Genomic DNA, 19,257 nt, shown 5'->3' with positions numbered 1-19,257 from the left:
TTTCCCGGTTCCCTACTGCGCATGCGCGAATCGCGCTGCGCAATAAGGACGCTCCCCGCTGCCTCTGGGATCTGTGTGTTTCCCAGCAGGCAGCGGGGCACTTGCGGGAAGGGGTGGGCACTTGCGGAAAGGGGCGTAAGTTCCGCCCCGTTCCGCAGAGAGCTATCCCGGAAGTGGGTGCAGTTACCTGGATTATCCAGGTAACTGCACCCCCCTCACCCCCTGAAAGGTGCCGATTGTGGCACCGGAGGGGGGGAGGGTTCCGATGAGCGGAAGGTCCACTTTAGGGTGGACCTCCGCTTTAAGGATAGTTTGAATAAAATTGTTTACACATATACACAACTTTTGGACTTTTGGGCATTGCCACTAAACATGATACAATGTTCGTAGAACCCTGCATGCTAAAAAAAAACTAAGTGGGGAAACTGTGGGTGTTAACCACTTCCCACCCGGCCAATGCATATATATACGGCCGGGTGGGAGCCGTCTACTCCTGATAGGACGTTCAGGAACGTCCTTCAGAAGTAGCGGGATCGCGCGCGCGCGTGCCCGCGCAGCAGCGCGATCCCGATGTGCTCGTGTCACCCGGACACGGCACATCTCAGATCGGCAGGAGGGCTCTGTGATTGGCCCTCCTGATCACATGATGGCCGTGTCCAATCACGGCCATCATGTGATGTAAACAAACAGCCGGTTGCTAGGCAATCGGCTCTCCTCTCCTCACACGGAAGTCATCGCTGAGGAGAGGAGAGCAGAACGCTGCAGCCAGCTGATGATCAGTGAGTATGAGCTGTTTTTTACAGCTTTTTACTCACTGATCATCAGTCTAGTGTCAACACACAACACACCACACAGTACAAACACAGTCCCCACATATGTCCCCAAAACACACATGTCCCCAAATAATAAAAACACATTTCCCCAATAATAAAAACATGTCCCCCACATATGTCCCACTAAAATCACATGTCCCAATGATTATCTGCACACATATGTACGTGATCACCTGCACACATATGTACATGATCATTTGCGTACATATGTCCCTGATCACACAAACCAATTATTATACACTTAACTGATTTTTTTTTACCAAAAACATGTAGCAGAATACATTTTGGCTTAAATTTATGACAAAATTTGATTTTATTGGATTTCTTTTCAAATAGAAAAAAGAAAATATTGTTTTTTTTCCAAATTTCCGCTTTTTTTGCGCTTATATCGCAAAAAATAAAAAACGGAGTCGTGAATAAATAACACCAAAATAAAGCTCTATTTGTGCGAACAAAATGATAACCATTTCATTTGGGTACAGTGTAGCATGACCGCGCAATTGTCATTGAAATCGCTAGAGCGATGAAAGCTGAAAATTGGGCTGGGAAGGAAGGGGGTGAAAGTGCCCTGTATTGTAGTGGTTAATATGGTTACATGCCGTGGGATAATAAACTACTAAAACAGCATCTTTTGGACATTTCCATGAACCAGGCTATTGGTGGACTTTCAAATGGGGAACAATGGACCGTCTGCATTTTGTTTGAGAAGTGTGCGTATAAAGAGAGTGATCTGGTGAAACCTGAAATATTCCAGCTGGGAAGCCCTGCCCATGTTGGGTTGGGCAGGAATCGTCTTCTGGACAACCAGTGTATGATGTTGCGGAACCAATTGGATCTTGCAATTAGTTGCACTGAAACCTACTTAGCCCATGTGTGGTCAGTAATGACTCCTTCTCACCTTTTCCTGCCTTTGCACCTTCTGCCAGGAAGGACAGCATTGTGGATACTTTAACTGAGGAAGCCACAGAATGGTGTCTGCCTTCTCTTCCACCAATGGAGGACTTGACCCTCATTTGATAGGGATAACAGGGGATCAGTCTTCTGTTGCCAGATGGGACCAGCCCACAGAGGAACTTGTAGTCCAGGACATTCCTAATCTTCTTGAAGAGGATGAACAGTTCCAGGATGCTGAGCTTCGTCTGCCTAGGCCAGTCGCCAGAGGACTGATGCCAGTCAAGTACTCTGATTATGTTACTTGAGATGTTTAATGGTTAATCTGTGTTTATACCTTTTTCATTTTGGTTGTTCACCTGTCATGTTTACCATGTGATGTAATGCACCCCCCTATTCATTAAGGGGAGGGAGCTAATGTAGCAGGGTGTAAGACATGTATTTCTTATTTTTCACCACTAGATGCCCTCATCTGTCTTTAGTTGCTTTAATTAGTATTGTTTTGCAAGAGAAGTACTTCCCTTCTGTTTTCTAAGGGGAAGTCAAATATGGCACCAGAGTTTTTTTCTGTCATGGACTCTGGGCACTAATTGGGGGAGCCAGTGTCTGATTGGAATTCACCCCAGATTTAAGCAGCCATTTTAAGGTAGCCACACATGGATCGAATTTTGGTCCATGTGTGGCCACTGCAGTTGAATAGGCGTTGATCTACCAATCACATTCACTGTGTGTGACACCTTTAGACACAGGGAGGCTGGGTCAGTCTGAAAGAATGCAGCGTGGGAATAGTTAGAGAGAAGAGCATGTCTTGTCAGGGACAGTTAGGTTTAGTGGAAGGCTCCTGCTGTATAGGTATAGTTTAGTGGCCTTCTGAATCCTGCTCTATTATTCTTTTGCCAGGAAAGAAGCACCCCAGATCTGCTTTTCAGGTACTGGTCGGGTGCATCTCTGCACACCAGTAAAGTAAGAGAAAAGCTAAGATATCTCCCTCATCAGGGTCCTGGTCCATGACCACTAGGAATCCCACTTAAGGACAAAAGTTTCCGGCTGCCAGCTTATGTAAGCACTGAATAATTGTGGGATTCTGTATTGCTGAAGACATTTTCTGCTTGTGCCACTAAGTCAATATGTACTGCGGCACATAGTAGAGTAAAATATTCAGCAAAGTAAAACAGAAAATTTAAGAAAACTGTTGTGATCTGATTTCTTTCCATAGCCACATGAAAGCCCCGCCCACATTTATATCTGACTTACTATTTTTGGCATCCTAAAAAAATCATGCTGTAGTTCCAATAAATTAAGAAATATTCTTGGCAGAATCTCTGTGAATATTAAAAGACTATGAGACTGTGGTGTTTGGCATAGCCTACAGAATGCTGAAATCACTGTGTAGAGATGTGTATCAGTTTTTACTGATCTTAGACACAGCATCCAGTATTCTAAAAGCAACCTAACTGACACAGAAGATAAAAGAAATGATGTGAATTAATTGGGTAAAGCACTTTTAGCACACATACTTTCATCCAGTGCATGAAGAGCAAAATAGAAATGTAATAATTGTACACGCTGAGCAAATAGCTAAGAGTATTTTTGCAACTTTACAACTATCATAGGCAGTAAGGTAAAAAGCAAATGCTAGAGGGAACTGTTTCATATAGTATTTTTCCTTAGAAGAACATCATTACAAATTAGACCTGAGGGATCATCCTATGCAATTTGTGATTTGGTATAAAGTGTTTGGGCATTTGTTTTTAAAATGTATAGTATATATATTGTATTATGAGTATTTGTTTATTCTGTTTTATTAAGTCCTGTTGTCATTAGAAATAGGGATAAGCAAAATCTGCCCGAGGATGATTAATGGAGGGTTTGTTGAATCCTGCTTGGAAACCGCAAAGCCTATTAAAATCTATAGAGGACAAATCTTGATACTAAATTGTGGCCATTTTCAAAGCAAACAGGAAATTGCTGTCAAGAAAAACACGGGGAACTGGACACTGCCAAAAATACTTATAGTGGGGAGAAGGTTCTTTTATTCTGACTTTGAGGGCAACATGGGAAAAACATCAATCCCTTATGCTTGGAAGATTCTTTTATTTAGTGCTGCATGTGGTGTTACAGCACAGTGCAATTTTCAATAACAGCATTAGTGACAACGTATTCTAGCATCAAGTATTTTGGCAGTATAATTGATTTGTTTAATTTTCACATTTTAGCTTGATTAACAACAACAGGGCCCCAGTCTGATTCAATTCTACTTGAAAAGCTGTGACACTTGATTTTTAATCCAGAGGTATTCATATTTGGATACTTTAATCTCAGCACCTAGCATAGCTGTATTAGATTTATAGATTTAACTTGTAGCTAGCTAATACAAATTTAGTTACATTGATAATTTTGTTACAGATAGATACACTTTTTTTGATCCAATGACTATAGGGGTCTGGTTATATGATATGTTTCTGCATGGTCTGCAAAATATTACCCTTGTAATTACCCCCTTCTCAATAGAACTGGGGTAAAGTGAAGCCCAGTCTGATTATATAGGGACCATATCATCTCTACACAAGTACATTGACACATACTATACTTGGTGACAGTTTTAAATCACAGTGGGGTTGATATACTTCTCCATGCATTTCCGTTTAGTCTCCTTTTTGTTGATCTTGGTAATGTCTACAAGCAGTGATCACAAATAGTTTATGCAATATTGATTTTGTAAGAAATTTGCTTTACAAATCTGCACAATGAATACTACTGATTATGCATGGATTTTTATGTAAGGTATGTATCTTACTGGTTATTTTATATTATACACTGGTTACTAACACATAGAGTTATGGCGCAGCTAGTCTTTTACCATTTTTACTATTATAACATGAATGTGTTTTCAACAATATTGTAAAATTCTTACGTTTTATATATATATATATATATATATATATATATATATATATATATATACTATAACATGTTGAATATGACATGAGCAGGGAGGTGTACCAAATGTTTTATACTTTGTAATAAAAACACTTAATTTTATGAATATTTGTGGAAACAGTTGTTTGGTACCTCCAAAATGCCAACTACATGAATGAATCAACCGTTGTGTGGAACAAGAGCTGTCAAGAACCTTTCCCTTAAAAAGGTCAATATGGGGCAGTTGTGGCACTGGAATTTCAGTCACCTTCTGTGTTATCACAAAACCGTGTTCCAGAAGCCCCTGAGTTCAGGGCATTCCCCCCAAATGTGTAGCATGATACCTAGGGATTGACATCCCCTAAAACACAATGGTGAGGAGGTCGGAAATAGCAGGAACCATATACCATCTTGTGATAACCTTAATGCTCGCTTCCAACAAAGAGAAATTTAAAATCCCTTTAAAGGCAGAGTAGAAGGAAGTCTACCATTGTTCCAATTCTCTCTCAGAGACCAGATCTGAGTACTACGCTTGCATATAAGGTAATCTAACATTAGAGTCTAGCAGGAGCCGATAAATAATAGAAATCCCTCCTCTCTGTCCAGTGTCCAGTGTCCTGCACACACCAACTTTCATAAGGGGTCACTTTAGGGTCCTGACGTACCTTGACCAAAGGGGGCATTCAAGAAGAGGAGGAGCCAGGAGCATCAAGGGGGACCCCAGAAAAGGAGGTTTGGGGTCCCTCTGTGCGAAACCCTTGCACAGAGGAGGTAAGTATGACAATTTTGTTATTTAAAAAAAAACTAAGCTTTACAAACAGTTTAAGAACATCTATTGGAATCTTATGGAACATGACATGACATGAAGACCTTGCAGAAGAAATTCTATTGAAATCCATTCATGTCTTTATATTTCTTTTTACAATCAAAATAATAATTATTATTAAGATTATCTACATATTTGAGTAATAGAAAACGAATGCCGCGTACACACGACCGGGCTTTTCAACATCAAAGGTCCGACGGAACAATTCCGGCAAACTATTCGATCGTGTGTGGGCTGCAGCGGACTTTTGATTTGCAAAAGTCTGACAGACTTTAGAAATGGAACATGCTTCAAATTTTTCCGCCAGAACTCCGCCGGACCCAGTTCCTACCGAGAAATCCGCTCGTGTGTATGCTAGTCCGACGGACAAAAACTGACGCTAGGGCAGCTATCGGCTACTGGCTATGAACTTCCTTATTCTAGTCCGGTCGTACGTCATCACGTTCGAATCCGTCGGACTTTGGTGTGATTGTGTGTGGCCAAGTCTGTTCATTCGGAAAGTCCGTCAGAACTCTGTCAGAACTCCGTCAGAACTCCGTCGAAAGTCTGTCGGACCGAAGTCCAGTCGTGTGTACGCGGCATAAGAGTTGATAGTAGTAGAACAATGCCTTATAAAGAACAGCAACTTAATGGTAATCACTTGCAAATTAATTTAGTTCTGTGAAACATTCAAATAACGGCTTCAAATAAGAATGAGATGCTTTGGGTTTGTTCTATAAATAAAAAAAAAATCTTTTGTTTTAGGTTGGTTGTACCTTATAGTGAAAGTAAATACTTCACTATACTGCACATAGACATAGTTTACATGGCCCAAACCTATAATAAATACGTAGTTTCTGCTAACTGGCTCATTTCATTTGGAGTATTTCTATAAATAGATTACTGCGGAAAATGCAGTAGACCTGAAATTAATTTACATTTTAATCAGAGTTCTACTAAAAGAGTCAGACACTCTTTTTAGTCAATGTGGGATCATTTCTAATTTGTTTGTGTGAACACGTTTATAAGGTGAGAAGCTGTGCAGCAATTATAGATAGATATTTTTATATACTCCATTTGCTGTTATATATAGGCACGAGTTGAGGAAAGCAACTTCTGAGAAAGATGAGGCAGGAACAAATCCTGCAAAGTCCAATGTAACTCATAGTGTCTAGACTTTTCACTAATGAATGACTAAACCTAGCATGCATCCGGTGCCTCTACTATATACCTACTGTATATTTTATTAATAGTAAGGCAACATCCTTAAAATGAAAGCTTCCAAGATGATTTTTAAATTACTTCCTATAAAACCTGTCTCTGAATGATATGGCTTGTTAGGGTTTTCTGGCACCCTGAAGATTAAAGGGAACCTGTCAGAGGAGAAACTTGAGAGATACCTTTGCTGACTTGTTTCAAAAGGTGCACACTACAGAGCTGTTATTCTTATTGTTTGTAGTATAGGAATCTACTGCCCTGGATAGAAAGCCTTTGATCAGTCTGCTGCTACTATTTCACTGTCCACTCTTAAGCTTTGGGGGGGGGGGGGGGGGTGACCAAATTGTATTGATCAACTACAGTGGAGGCTGGTGCTCAAAATTATTTTTTGGGGGGGCTCAAACTGAAAAAACAAACAAACATCAATTGCAGCCTCACTGTGCCCATCAATTGCCACCACTATGCCCATCAAACACAGCCACTGCGCCCATCAAACGCAGCCTCTGTGCCATCAAATGCAGCCACTGTACCCATAAATTGCCACCACTGTGCCCATCAAATGCAGCCACAGTGCCATCAAACACAGCCACTGTACCCATAAATTGCCACCACTGTGCCATCAAGCGCAGCCACTGTAACCATCAATTGCCGCCAGTGTGCCCCATCAATTGCCGCCAGTTTTCCCCATCAATTCCGGCAAGTTTGCCCCATCAATTGCCACCAGTGTGCCCCATCAATTGACACAAGTTTGCCCCATCAATTGCATTGAACATTTTAGATAATCATGCTGGAATGTAAAATCAGTGGTGTAACAATTTAAGGTGAGATTCGTAATAGGTGCAAATTGTAGCTTTAAGGAGGATTCAACTTATGTTAAACCACCGAAACTCATAAAATGATTGTGAAAGTTACATTTCCTACAACCTTATAGAGTGCTTTTTTTCTTTATCTGTGGGAGCTGTAAACATACGTTTAAAATAGGAGACTCTTTTATTCAATTTTGATTTGTCTTGGATATGTGAGAGAACTTCCAATAGTATTGTGATATCAAGAGATAGAGATAGGTCATCAGTGAAGAACTCCAGGGCACATAGGAGAAGTGATAGTATGAGTGAATAGACCGAATGTAATTCCAGGAAGCAACCACTTTAAAGGTAAGATACAGTACTAGGATATCTGAGTAGGGAGGTTAGGCAGAATTGCCCCCGTTATGCACTTGAGTGGTTGACCAAGCATTGATGATTCAATATATGTACATTGTTTTTTTCTCGTCTGGGACCACCAGGATTTAAATTGGTCTAGGATCACTGTGTGGTGATATAGTATGAGGTTGGGTACTCCCATTCCTGTTGTACATTTGGATTTGTAGAGGATGTTATTTTTAAATAATGATATTTTCCTGCTCCAAATGTAGTGAGTTAGAGTAGAGTACAACTTTTGATTTGGAAATCAAAGAGATAGGAGGTTGTCAGAGGGATAGGACGAATTTGGAAGTATTATAGGGTGGTTGGTAATAATGTAATTTTTGTAACTGTGGTTCTACCTGCTTAGGTGACTTGGATTTTGGCAAGATCTTGAGTTTTTTGGAGTAAAGCTTGTAGGAGTGCTTCATAATTGATCCAGAATAAGGATGAACTTGGGGTAGATAGTTATTGCCCAAGTATCTAATAGTTATGTTTATGGCCCATGAAAAACCAGATGATGAAATTTGTCCAAAGTCTTGCAGAGGTTGTGTAACTGTTGGTAAGGAGACTATAGAGTTGGTCAAGTATAGTATGATATAACCCTATTTTATGTTCTACTGCCCTTATCTTAATATATGATATATTAGGCCTGAGTTAAAGATACTGATTTTTTTTTCCAATCAATATTAGTGATCTCCTGTGTCACTTATGTGAACTGTGTTGTCACCAATCTTGTATTCACTTATTGTTTGCTTGCTTTGTTTTAGAAATTCTACACTAGTATGCATGCAAATATGCTGTTTGTTTTTCAAGAGAACTTTCGCTTTGCAAGGGAATTTTTACTTTAGCTTAGTAAATGTATATATTGATGGAAGTCAGCAGAGATTCATCCTTTGCACTAAGCTAAGCTAAGAGAATAAGAACAATTCATTAAATAACATAAGTGAATAATAATAAAGTGACACTCTATTAATGCATCTAAACCCAAAAGTCCATAGATAAAACAAAACAACAAGTAAAGTTGTCAAGGAAAAGATCCGCTTGTGCAGTGTGCCTTCAATCGACAATAACAAGTGATGATGTGATTCCTTCACCAATAAGCAAGATGGACTCTCACCTCAAAACATGGACCCCTGATTTAACAGACAGGTCAGAAAACGCATGTTCCCATCATGGGTTAATCACAGCATTCAGTAGATGTAGCGGTAGTGCTCAAAGATTGAATCCTTTTCAGTATCCTCAAGTTAATATGATTCCATATAAAAACATAAAGAACAAAATCTAGTGCTCTCCGTTTAAACGAATTTATTTTAAAACAGAAATGAAAGAGATACACAGCGTCCATGCATGGATCAGTATAGCAGCTTGCGGATGACGTCACGGCTTAGGTCACATGGTCCGTCACGGCTTAGGTCACGTGGTCTGTGACGTCATCCGCAAGCTGCTATACTGATCCATGCATGGACGCTGTGCTACATTTGTTTTCATGCCCAGCACTCAGCACTGGAGATCAGTGCACCAGAATGTGAGTGTATCTCTTTCATTTCTGTTTTAAAATAAATTCGTTTAAACGGAGAGCACTAGATTTTGTTCTTTATGTTTTTATATGGAATCATATTAACTTGAGGATACTGAAAAGGATTCAATCTTTGAGCACTACCGCTACATCTACTGAATGCTGTGATTAACCCATGATGGGAACATGCGTTTTCTGACCTGTTTTTTAAATCAGGGGTCCATGTTTTGAGGTGAGAGTCCATCTTGCTTATTGGTGAAGGAATCACATCATCACTTGTTATTGTCGATTGAAGGCACACTGCACAAGCGGATCTTTTCCTTGACAACTTTACTTGTTGTTTTGTTGTATCTATGGACTTTTGGGTTTAGATGCATTAATAGAGTGTCACTTTATTATTATTCACTTATATTATTTATTTATGCGCTGTACTTTTACTTTTTTACTTTGTATTGTGGGATTTGGTATTTTGACCTATAGTATTCTAGCTGCATATTGTTTATCATTTTATTTATGTGTTCAGAGCTGGTTGATTTATCGTTATATAATTCATTAAATAAGGCCAATAATCTTAAAATTCTGGTTTCTTTTGTGCTTCCATTGACACATGACTGAGACATGGTGGTACTTTATTAGTAATCGTGTCCTGTACCACATACCTTATTACACCCTTGATATTTTTCATCTGTGTGAATATAAGGCATATGGAGACATTTTCATACCAAATGCTTCATAGGGATAATTTTTTTATTCATACAGTAGCTGATGAGACTAATGCTATGTACACACGATTGGACTATCCGGCGGACCAGAGTACGCCAGACAATTTGATCGTGTGTGGGCTCCAGCTGACTTTTTCTTCCCAAAGCGCTTCTTTTAGCGGATAATCCGTTCGTCTGTGTGCTAGTCTGGCAGACTAAAACCGATGTTATGGCAGCTATTGGCTACTGGCTATGAACTTCCTTATTCTACGTCATCATGTTCGAATCCACCGGACTTTTGGAGTGATCGAGTGTGGCCAAGTCCGTTCGCTTGAAAGTCTGGCGGACCTCAGCTGCAAAGTCTGTCGGATTGTCCGCCGGATAGTCCGATTGTGTATATGTAGCATAAGATAACTATTTTAACAGCACAGAATGAGATTAGAACTACATATTGCACATCTCACTATCTAGGCTTATTAGAAAAATACTTTTCTTTTTTCCCGTGTTGAATGTGACTACAAAAGTGATAACATATCATTTACAATTATATTTATTTTTATTTCAGGAACTTGGGTTACATTTGGAGGCCAAATTTCTGATGAGGTAAGTTATGGGTGTTACTCTTAAAACTTACATTTTTAAATAATACATGAGTTGCTTACAGAACAGAACAGAAGGAATATTTCATTAATTGTAAAGAATGCAAGGTATGTGCATCTTGATATTTTTTAGGGCAGTTATTGAATGGTACATGGTTTTGGACATTACCTCTAAGGGCACTTGCACTTAAGTGAATGCATACAGTATATTTGACAGAAATATCATGACAGTACTCAGGAACACTTTAGGAATTTCATAACAGCCTCATTTACTTCTCAGGCAGACCCATTCTAATGCGGTATAAGTAAGCACTACAAGACTGCACCTGTTATATTGTTTACTGTGCATGATTACTAGTGATTATTGAATCAGAAGAATGATGTATTCAACACATTTTTTGAAGCTGTAGATTTGTCTGATTAGTAAACAATTTATTTAGGAATCCAGACAATTCAGCTTCAAGAAATGTATTACACTCTGGAGCTTGCATAGATCAGTACAGTAAAGCTATACAGTACATTTTTGTTAAATACGTTTTTATTAGAAGGTGGTAAACATTTTACAATAAGCGTACAACTGAGAGGGGTACAATATCCCCACATGCCACAAATAATTATAGTACAACTTATCATAAGCCACAGGTCACATATGGAAAATGGTTTAACCGCTCTTTATGAGTAACATGGTTAAGGACCGATCATTACAACAGGTCTGTTTAAAATCTACAGCTTAGAAATAGAGTCATTATGTAGTAAAGTGTGACATCTGTGGGATCCACGCCTCCAGGTAACATATCTTCTTATAACCAACAAAAGCGAACTGTACCGCCTTATAAAGAGGCAAGCGAAGAGAAAGCAGGAAAGAAAAGGAGGAAATAAATAAATAAAGAGAAAGGTAAGTAGGGAGGGGGGGGGGGGAGTATGAGGGAAATTTCCCAGCCTCTACATGATTTGGCCCTAGGAACCTGCCTATTTTTCCCAACTATCCCTGTTGGGTCATAATTTCTGCATATGCAGCTGAAAACTTAAAGGCGAGCCAACAGCAACATATTTTATTAGCTAAATTGAATTTATTTCTCAATGTAAGTGTACTGTTTTCCGTATGGTAAATGCGATCCACCTCCACAAGCCATTGGCATAATGTGGGGGTCTTCTACTTCCAGAGTTTTGGAATAAGTGCCTTAGATGCATTTAGGAGGTGGGGCATGATAGATTTTTTTATATGATCCTATTGGCTCACCTGTACAATGAAACAGTATTATCAGCTATACAGTACATGTTCAACAGAATACAAAAAAATGGCAATCTACTGATTCTTCTCACTATTGCTATTCAATCCAATTTACCCAATATGTCTCACTTTCACGTAATGTTCATGCATGCTTTGACCTACTTTTGAAAGCCCGTTGAGAGAAAGAAGGCATCTGTGAAGATGTTGCCTTTTCCGATATTTATAGACTCCAGGTCTGCATGTTTTCCAGTGATCAATATATAGGGGTGCCTTCTTTACAAGACTTTAGTAACTGAAATACAAATCTTTTATTAGGGGAGGCGATGCACATATATAGTATATAGTTGGACGTATGTCTGGAGTTCAGCTTTACAGTAAATCTTTGGCCAGGCTATGGACATTTACCTATTTACATATTCTTAATAATTAGTAAATAAGCTTTTAAACAATGCAAAGGGGAGCAGGAGGAGTTAAGCCGCAGAGAGAATGGTTTTTATTACTTCAGTGCTTCATCTGAAAACTTTGAGAGTGAATTACCCCACACCTCCTTCAGAGGTTAGTGATTTTTTTGTTTTGTTTTAAGGATGATATACTATAAAATATACAAACTGTACTTTGGGCCAAGGAACTGTAACAAAACAAAAATCAACGTGACAGTGCAAAACCATGAAATATGATGGAAGTATGCTGTTGCAGGTTGCCAAAATTTGATACCTTAAACTCATAAATTTTAATCAATTGACATACGTAGAAACCGTGCTGCAATGTGTAGGTTATGAAATGCTGCAAATATTAAATATCAATTATGTCCATTTAATAATAAACTCCACTGATATACCCACTGTGAACAGCGTTAGTTTATTTTAAGGGCCAAGTGTATGGACTCACTATTCCTAGCTGGGTCACTACGTGCCTTTGGGGTATTCCCCTTGAATAAGTACCTCTGTCCACACTGGGGATAGCGTTTTCCTATGGTCAGACACATGGGGGGCTGTGATCTCTTAGTAATCACCTGCTACCAGCTAGGGCCCCGGCTGTGGCCCCTGGAGGAAAGCAGAGCAGAAAGCAGGACATGATGTGCACATAGTAACCCACCTAGGGATGGCAGGTCAATACCATCCGGTGGGTGCTTGCCCATGTGGGGATTTGGGGCAGTTTTGAAGTGAAGCAATTGAAAAAAGCACTTGACTTACCGTTATAAATAGCACGACTAATTGATGCTTAAAATAAACTAACATTGTTCACTGTGGGAATACCAGTGGACTTTATCATGACATAATTGTCATTTAATATTTGCAACATTTCATAACCTACACATTGCAGCATGGTTTCTATGTATATTAATTAAAGGATGATATACTGCTTCTTAAAAATAAATATGCTGGAATGTATCCTTAAAGAGGAAGTAAACTCTCCCACTCTGATGCTTCTTTTCATTTAGTCCATTATAATAAGTAATTGTCAAACTATAGCCACTGTAATCCAGCCCAAATTGCATATTACTTACTGTTTAAAGAAACTTTAAAAAACGTGTTTCCAGGGGTTAGGCAGCACCATCTTAAGTATTGTTTTCTGAGTCCACAGTGGAGTGTATTTCCGCCATTACATTGAGCACTTCCTGTACTGTTAACCAAGCCTCCTTCTCAATCAAATGTTTCTATGGCAACTCTGCTTCCCTGTTTATTTCATAGTATTTACTTGTGCCAATGTCTAATGTTTCCCTTTGTCAGACTTATCAGCTTCAGCTGATAAGACTGCAGTAATGGCCATGTTTAGACTGGATGCCATGTCACATGGTCACATGGTGTGTAGGAAGAAGATCTGAGTGATTAGCAGAGTTCAGTGTTGTGCCGTATGAAAGTCCTGATAACAGATAGATAAGACATAGAGAGTGTGCTTTAAATCAGGGGAGATCTGGGCATGCTCAGTGACTTCATTCTACAGAACAACAAGGATTACAACAATACTAAGCAAGTAAGGCGATATCTACAAGCAGTGTTCATTAGGGTTTTTTTATGCTGATTTACATGGGACAAAGTTGTGGGGGAGGGTTTACAACCACTTTAAATAATTATATATTGTGAGTATCAAGGTGGTAGTTATGGCGCTCTCCTATGACTGTGCAAAAAATCGCATACTAAAATAATTATCTCAAAGTGCTAGTATTGCATGTTCTAATATGTTGGATCACAATTCAAAATGCTAAAAATGTAAAGAAAACATTTGAGAATTAATAAAATTGATAAATGTGCAAAAAAGTGCAAAAAAGTGCTTGCGTGCTATAGTGCAAAGTACGTGCATCTAGAGCCTATACAGCTTTTTTCATCTTCCTGCCAACAACCATTAAAAAAAAAAAAAAAAAAATACTTTAGGAAAATATCTTTAAAAATCAAAAATGCAAAAACCAAAAAACACAAAACAAAACAAGACAGAAATCTTCAGAATAACTTTCATGCAAAAAAGAGTTTTTTCTAAAGAATTTTGCAAAAGTTCAATAAAGGTGACTTGTGTCCAGTGCCTGGTGTGTTCTGAATCTCAACCGGTGCGTTTTTCCATGCGTAAAGCAAATTGCCGCACTCACCAGCTCCCCTGCCCCTGCAGGGGTTAACTCGCATCCACAGTGTAAGCCCCTGTGCCGCTGTGTGGAGCTGGTCCGGTTGGTATTTAGTTTCTCGTTTCCTCGTTTTTATAAAAAGAGATATAGAACATCCATAGTACAGTACTGTTTTTTAAAATAGCGCCTTTATTGTATGCAAAAAATGGCTACTCACATAAACACAGATTAAAATCATTCATAAGCATCCCAAAACACCGCCGCCGCCTTGTGGGAGAGAGTGTGTACGTTAGGCCATGCCCTACGCGTTTCGTCATTGGACGTCGTCTGAAGCGGCCATCTTGGTACACCTCTCTCTTGATATAGGGTGTAATGCCTGCACTGCGCATGCGCGAGCGCAAAAGCGCCATATTAGTGTCTGGAATCGGACTTCAACCCAGAGTGTTTTGTATTACAGCATGCCAGCACTTAGCGCATTACATCCGCCCTTGATGTCTACTCTAAAACTATTTACACAGCGGCTTACTACACACATATATGCGCGCGCGGCGGTGAATAAAACAATACATTGTGTTTTACATATTATGTTACATCCATTGTATATTGTTCATATCTGGAATTCTATATGTTAATTTTAATTGACCATAACATAATAATTTCCCTACCAGAACATGACTAGGAATTTCATTCAACACTATTAGGTATGAGGTAAGGAAATAAGTGGATATAAAGTCCAGAGGGGGAAAACAAATGGAATAATGACATGAATGGAACAATAAAATGGGAGAATTAGGTTATAAAAATAAGATTAAATTAAATTAAAATTAAAATAAAATTAAAATGGATAAAAGGAACCTGAATTGTAGGAATCTGTATAAAATATATATGAAAGACAAAACATATATATAAAAAATAATAAAATAAAATGAAAGTTACATGTGATAAATGTGTACTACATTTTGGAGGGAATGTTTTAACAATCGCTATTAGTGCTTTAGTTGTTCAAAAAAGGCAAAGAGGAAAAAAAACCAAAAAATGCAAAAATCGCTAAAATCATGCCCCTTTGATGTAGTGGACAATGTAGATACACATGCATTACATTCAACCCAATGCAATACATTCAATCAAATATAGACAAGGTTTATAAATATGAACATTGGGGTTGGGGGAATATAAGAGTAGATAGGACAATTGGACTGAATTGGACCTGTCCTTACTATAATTCTCTAGAGTACTGGAAAGGGTATATATGTATCAAGATACTCTCTTGACTAGTTAGGGGGCCTCCTATTTCATATAGGTACTACTGTTACGTTGTAATAAACAATGGGGGTACGAATGCGTTACATCCAATTAAATTGGATGCACTACATTCGATCCCACATTTGTGTGGTATTTTAGATATGGAAACCCAATTTAGGAAATAAAAGTGAAATTTAGATGTTTGGGCTATAACAGGATGGTAATGATGCAAGTACTTCCTAAGGACATTATTTGATTGGGAGTGGGAACAGAGGAGAGAGAGGAGATATTATACTTAATAGTTGGTTAGGAAACAATTTAAGTCTAGATCTATATTTAAGCCTGCCGGTTGGAGTGTGTCTAGACAAAAAATCCACTTAGTTTCATTTTGTGATACTTTCACTCTTCTATCCTCTCCTCTCCAGTGTCCCTTTATTTTGTCGATTCCGTAAAAGGTCATGTGTCTAGAGTCTCGTCCGTTGTAATCCCTAAAGTGCCTGGAGACACTATGGTTGTTGTATCCTTTTTTGATGTTTTTAATATGTTCCCTAATAGTGATGGACGAACTTCCGACGGGACGTTTCGCGAACGCGAAATGCGAACGGACCCAAACGTTCGCGAAACAGAACGTTCGCCGCGGGCCCCATTGACTTCAATGGGAGGCGAACTTTGCAAACCTTCATGTCGAATTTGCGGCCACGTGGTAATTATTAGGGGGTAAAACGTAGTCCCACCATCTGGACAATGACATAATACATGTATGAGGTGAATTTGGGATCGATAACTACAAGCATTTTTATTTTATTTGGGAAATTGTTCTAACAATTCAGGACTATGGAGCTAATGAAGGCAATGGAGGAGAGGGAAGGTCAGGGACCAGGGTAGGCAAAGAAGAGGGTGCAGGAGATGATCACCAGCAGCGTGACATACCGGAATGACACATGCACCGTGATAGAGGCATCTGACAGCAGCACCGTAATACAGAGCACTGACAGCAGCACCGTGACATACAGCGCTGACAGCAGCACCGTGACATACAGCGCTGACAGCAGCACCGTGACATACAGCGCTGACAGCAGCACCGTGACATACAGCGCTGACAGCAGCACCGTGACATACAGCGCTGACAGCAGCACCGTGACATACAGCGCTGACAGCAGCACCGTGACATACAGCGCTGACAGCAGCACCGTGACATACAGCGCTGACAGCAGCACCGTGACATACAGCGCTGACAGCAGCACCGTGACATACAGCGCTGACAGCAGCACCGTGACATACAGCGCTGACAGCAGCACCGTGACATACAGCACTGACAGCAGCACCGTAAGCAGCCCCAGGAGGAAGTCAGCACAGCACAGGGATGGTGTGATCCCCTCATAATAAGAACCCCCAGGAGGAAGTCAGCACAGCACAGGGATAGTGTGATCCCTTCATAATAAGAACCCCCAGGAGGAAGTCAGCACAGCACAGGGATATCATAAGCAGCCCCAGTAGAAATATGACACCGCTCAACCTCTTCAAAGAGGAGGGTAGGGGCATATAGTACGGTGTGCTTTTTTGGGTCAAGGAAGTGAGCCAAATGAATTAAGAAGGTCTGTGTGCTTGATTAAAAAAATAGTTTATAGACATATACATGGTCTACTGGTCACATGTGTTGAATTCCTCCGAGATCCATGCCTCATTCATTTTTAGAAATGTGAGGTAGTTAACACTGTGGTGAGCTAGGCGAGTACGCTTATCGGTCACAATCCCCCCTGCTGCGCTGAACGTCCTTTCGGACAGGACACTGGATGAGGGGCAAGCCAACAGTTCGATTGCAAATTGGGCAAGCTCTGGCCAGAGGTCAAGCCTGCCCACCCAGTAGTCTAGGGGTTCATCACTCCTCAGAGCGTCCACATCGGCCGTTAACCCAATGTAGTCGGACACCTGACGGTCTAGGCGTTCCCTGATGCTGGATCCGGATGACACCTGTCGATGGGTCGGCTGAAAGAATGACCTCATATCCGAAGTCACCAACACATCTTCAAACCGGCCTCTTCTTGCAGGCGCTGTTGGATTGGTACCCGCAAATCCTTCTCTGGGAGTGGGAATTGCTCCTCTGCCAGCGCACGCAAAAGCAGAATGCAGCATTTCTCGAAGCAAGGCCTGGAAGTGCTGCATTCTGACAGCCCTCTGCGACGGCGGTAACATTTCCGCCATTTTGTGTTTGTACCGGGGGTCTAAGTACGTTGCCACCCAGTACTGGTCCTTGACCCTCATGCTTTTTATACGGGGGTCCCTATTAAAACACTGGAGCATGAAGGCCCCCATTTGCACTAAAGTGGAAGCGGTGTGGTGGCCTGGCTCCTGCTCATCATCCAGGATAATGTCGTCCTCTTCATTCTCCTCTCCCCATCCACGCACAACAGGGATCCCAGAAAGGTTTAAAGCATGCTCTTCTTGCTCCTGCTCATCCGCCCCGACACCATCCTCCTCTGACTCCTCATCAGACTCCTGTTGTTGACTTGTCTCAGATAGAGTAGCCCCCCCTGGGAATTCATCCAGCATTGCGACTTCCTCATCTTCCCGCTCCTGCTCCTCCACAGCCTGATCAATGACACGACGCAATGCACGCTCCAGAAAGAAGGCATAAGGTACCATGTCACTGATGGCGCCATGGCTGCGACTGACCAGTTTGGTGATCTCCTCAAATGGCCGCAGAAGTCTGCATGTGTCGCGCATGAGCAGCCACTGGCGCGGTGAAAAAAAACCCAGCTCCCCAGAACCGTTTCTTTCGCAGAGTTCATACAGGTAGACGTTAACTGCACGTTTCTGCTGGAGCAGCCTATCAAGCATATAGAAGGTTGAGTTCCATCGCGTCGGGCAATCGCAAATAAGACGTCTGACCGGCAGATGGTGTCGCCGCTGAATGTCAGCAAGGCGAGCCATGGCCGTGTAAGATCTTCTGAAATGGGCCGAGATTTTCCTTGCCTGCCGCAAGATGTCCTGGACCCCAGGGTATTTGACAAGGAATCGCTGCACGACCAAGTTTAAGACGTGTGCCATGCACGGCACGTGCGTGATTTTGCCCTGTTTAAATGCGCTAAGCAGATTGGCACCGTTGTCACACACCACTTTACCAACTGTCAAATTGAGCGGTGTTAGCCACTCATCTGCCTGTGAACGCAAAGCTGAAAGGAGTGCCGGGCCAGTGTGGCTCTTTGCTTCCAGGCACAACAGACGCAGCACGGCATGGCAACGTCTCACCTGGCATGTGGAATAGGTTCTGGGGAGCTTGGGCGGTGCAGTGGAAGAGACGCTAGCAGCGGAAAAGGAGGAGGCAGCTGAGGAGGAGAGGGAGGAGGATGGAGTAGGAGGAGGAGAAGAAGAGTCAGGCCTGCATGCAATCCGTGGCGGTAAAACCAAATCTACACGGGTGCCACGGGTTACATGCTTGACGGCCGTCAGAAGGTTCACCCAGTGGGCAGTAAAACTGATATACCTTCCCTGCCCGTGTTTGCTAGACCACGTGTCTGTGGTCAGATGTATCTTGGCACCGACACTGTGTGCCAGAGATACATT

The 19,257-nt window shown here is 41.0% G+C and overlaps 1 protein-coding gene and 1 long non-coding RNA gene across 6 annotated transcripts in view; one reads left to right on the top strand and one right to left on the bottom strand.

Moving 5' to 3' along the window:
• The window catches only part of KCNAB1 (potassium voltage-gated channel subfamily A regulatory beta subunit 1), a 570,878-nt gene that overhangs the window by 387,416 nt on the left and 164,205 nt on the right, over positions 1 to 19,257 (top strand). For all 5 annotated transcript variants that reach the window (XM_077488106.1, XM_077488103.1, XM_077488104.1 and 2 more), the window contains exon 3: positions 10,633 to 10,670. In XM_077488106.1, coding sequence (XP_077344232.1) covers positions 10,633 to 10,670 — 38 coding nt within the window. The remainder of the gene's footprint in view (positions 1 to 10,632; positions 10,671 to 19,257) is intronic.
• Positions 1 to 19,257, bottom strand: part of LOC143988490 (uncharacterized) — a 50,112-nt gene that overhangs the window by 21,071 nt on the left and 9,784 nt on the right. Inside the window, exon 2 of the long non-coding RNA XR_013276872.1 lies at positions 12,060 to 12,189. This is a non-coding gene — a long non-coding RNA (uncharacterized LOC143988490). The remainder of the gene's footprint in view (positions 1 to 12,059; positions 12,190 to 19,257) is intronic.

The sequence above is a fragment of the Lithobates pipiens genome, unplaced genomic scaffold (assembly GCF_037356315.1).
Source record: "Lithobates pipiens isolate NorthernLeopardFrog02 unplaced genomic scaffold, aLitPip1_a1.2 Scaffold_18, whole genome shotgun sequence".
NCBI lineage: Eukaryota > Metazoa > Chordata > Amphibia > Anura > Ranidae > Lithobates > Lithobates pipiens.
Note: the sequence above shows the minus strand (reverse complement) of the source record. Positions and strands in the feature narration are given on the sequence as shown.